Raw genomic sequence first — 1,412 nt, forward strand, 5'->3', positions numbered from 1 at the left:
TAACATGTTATCAATAAATTATTAATTAGAAATATTAGCATAATTATTAAAGTTTGAAATTTACTCTTGAGTTATATATGTTGAAAATCGATGCTATAAATAATACATCAGCAGAGAAATAACGAGATTAAACAGATTTATTTTATTCAGGAAAAGAAAAAAATGACAAAGATGGTCTTCCCACGTTTTATTTAATAGACCACAGCGAATTCAGGTTGAGAATCTTAGAGGAATTTGGCCCGAATGTAATCGACAAGCTCTTGGGTGATGCAAATTCTTATGCAAATTTCTTCTGAATGAAATCGACAAGCTCTTGGGTGATGCGGAAGGCCTTGGCCAATACGGAATCTGGGAGAGGAGGATCCGCTGCAAACAGAGAGTTGGCGATTGTCTGAGCTCCCGGAAGCTGGCTGCTCAATGCAGCTATGGCCACCGCATTTTCATGCCCCACATTCTGCTGGAAATGCACAAGTGCCTTTGGAAACACAAACACATCTCCCTTCTCCAACGTTTTGCTGAAAAACTTGTTGGTGGTGTCAATGAAACCCACAAGAAGCTGGCCTTCCAGTAAAACAAGAACTTCAGTGGCTCTTGGGTGCGTGTGAGGAGGATTTATTCCACCCACCGCGTAATCGATACGGACCAACGATATTCCGAAGGTGTTGAGGCCTGGTATCTGCATAACATTGGCCATCGTTACATTTGAGCCCACTGCATTGTCGGTGTTCCCTGCCTGCCCAAGTCCCCCGAAGAAGAAGTCCTCTGCCGAAACATCCTTGGGATCTTTGCAAACGAACCCGTTCACCTTAACTGTTTTAATCAATTTGTTAGCAACAAATCATATCACGCCACTCTATCTTAATCAATTTGTTAGCAACTCGCCTAATAAGAAAATCATATAAAAGTTATGTACTCACCCATGCTTTCCTTGTCTGCGACGCAGAAATCTTGCAAGGGATCGGAATCCGCTGCCATGACATTATCACTGTAACAACATATCAATAGGAAAAGTCCCAACGTGAAGTAGATCATGCGGTTACCCATTATAAATAGAGCCACAGAAGAATCAGACAGAAAAGCTCGGGATATGAATGTGTAGTCGAATTGTGTATTACAAGCCCATAACATGTCTATTATATAGCGGGAAAATTAACTACTCTGCGAGGACTAATTCTTGTCGATGTGATCAGTTAATTATCGTATATTTGCAGAGTGAGTACGTAAGTCCTACGACATACAGTTACCCAAACTACCGTAGACGTAGTCTCCTTATACTTTTGATATTGTTGATATTGTCGCAAACTCTTTCGGTAGTGTGGAATCGTTATCACTATATCGGAAAGATCAGCAAATTCTAAGAAAATAATATTAGATTATTCTTAACCGCCAGCGAATTCGCCAAAAAGGAAATT

The 1,412-nt window shown here is 40.3% G+C and overlaps 1 protein-coding gene across 1 annotated transcript; it reads right to left on the reverse strand.

Moving 5' to 3' along the window:
- Positions 1-277: 277 nt before the first annotated feature.
- Positions 278-1,128, reverse strand: LOC131862557 (putative germin-like protein 2-3). The gene is made up of 2 exons (XM_059215033.1): positions 918-1,128; positions 278-810 (listed from the first exon to the last, which is right to left on the reverse strand). Exons 1-2 carry the CDS (start codon positions 1,126-1,128, stop codon positions 278-280), a joined length of 744 nt encoding a protein of 247 aa, XP_059071016.1.
- Positions 1,129-1,412: the final 284 nt, after the last annotated feature.

Source organism: Cryptomeria japonica, unplaced genomic scaffold (genome assembly GCF_030272615.1).
Source record: "Cryptomeria japonica unplaced genomic scaffold, Sugi_1.0 HiC_scaffold_46, whole genome shotgun sequence".
Taxonomy (NCBI): domain Eukaryota; kingdom Viridiplantae; phylum Streptophyta; class Pinopsida; order Cupressales; family Cupressaceae; genus Cryptomeria; species Cryptomeria japonica.

What these genes read in the sequence shown, in the direction of transcription:
- LOC131862557 (XM_059215033.1), bottom strand. Translation starts at nt 1,128, where the DNA reads ATGTTATGGGCTTGTAATACACAATTCGACTACACATTCATATCCCGA. An exon ending in CGCAGACAAGGAAAGCATGG is followed by an intron (nt 811 to 917) that starts GTGAGTACATAA and finishes TGATTAAAACAG; the next exon opens with TTAAGGTGAACGGGTTCGTT.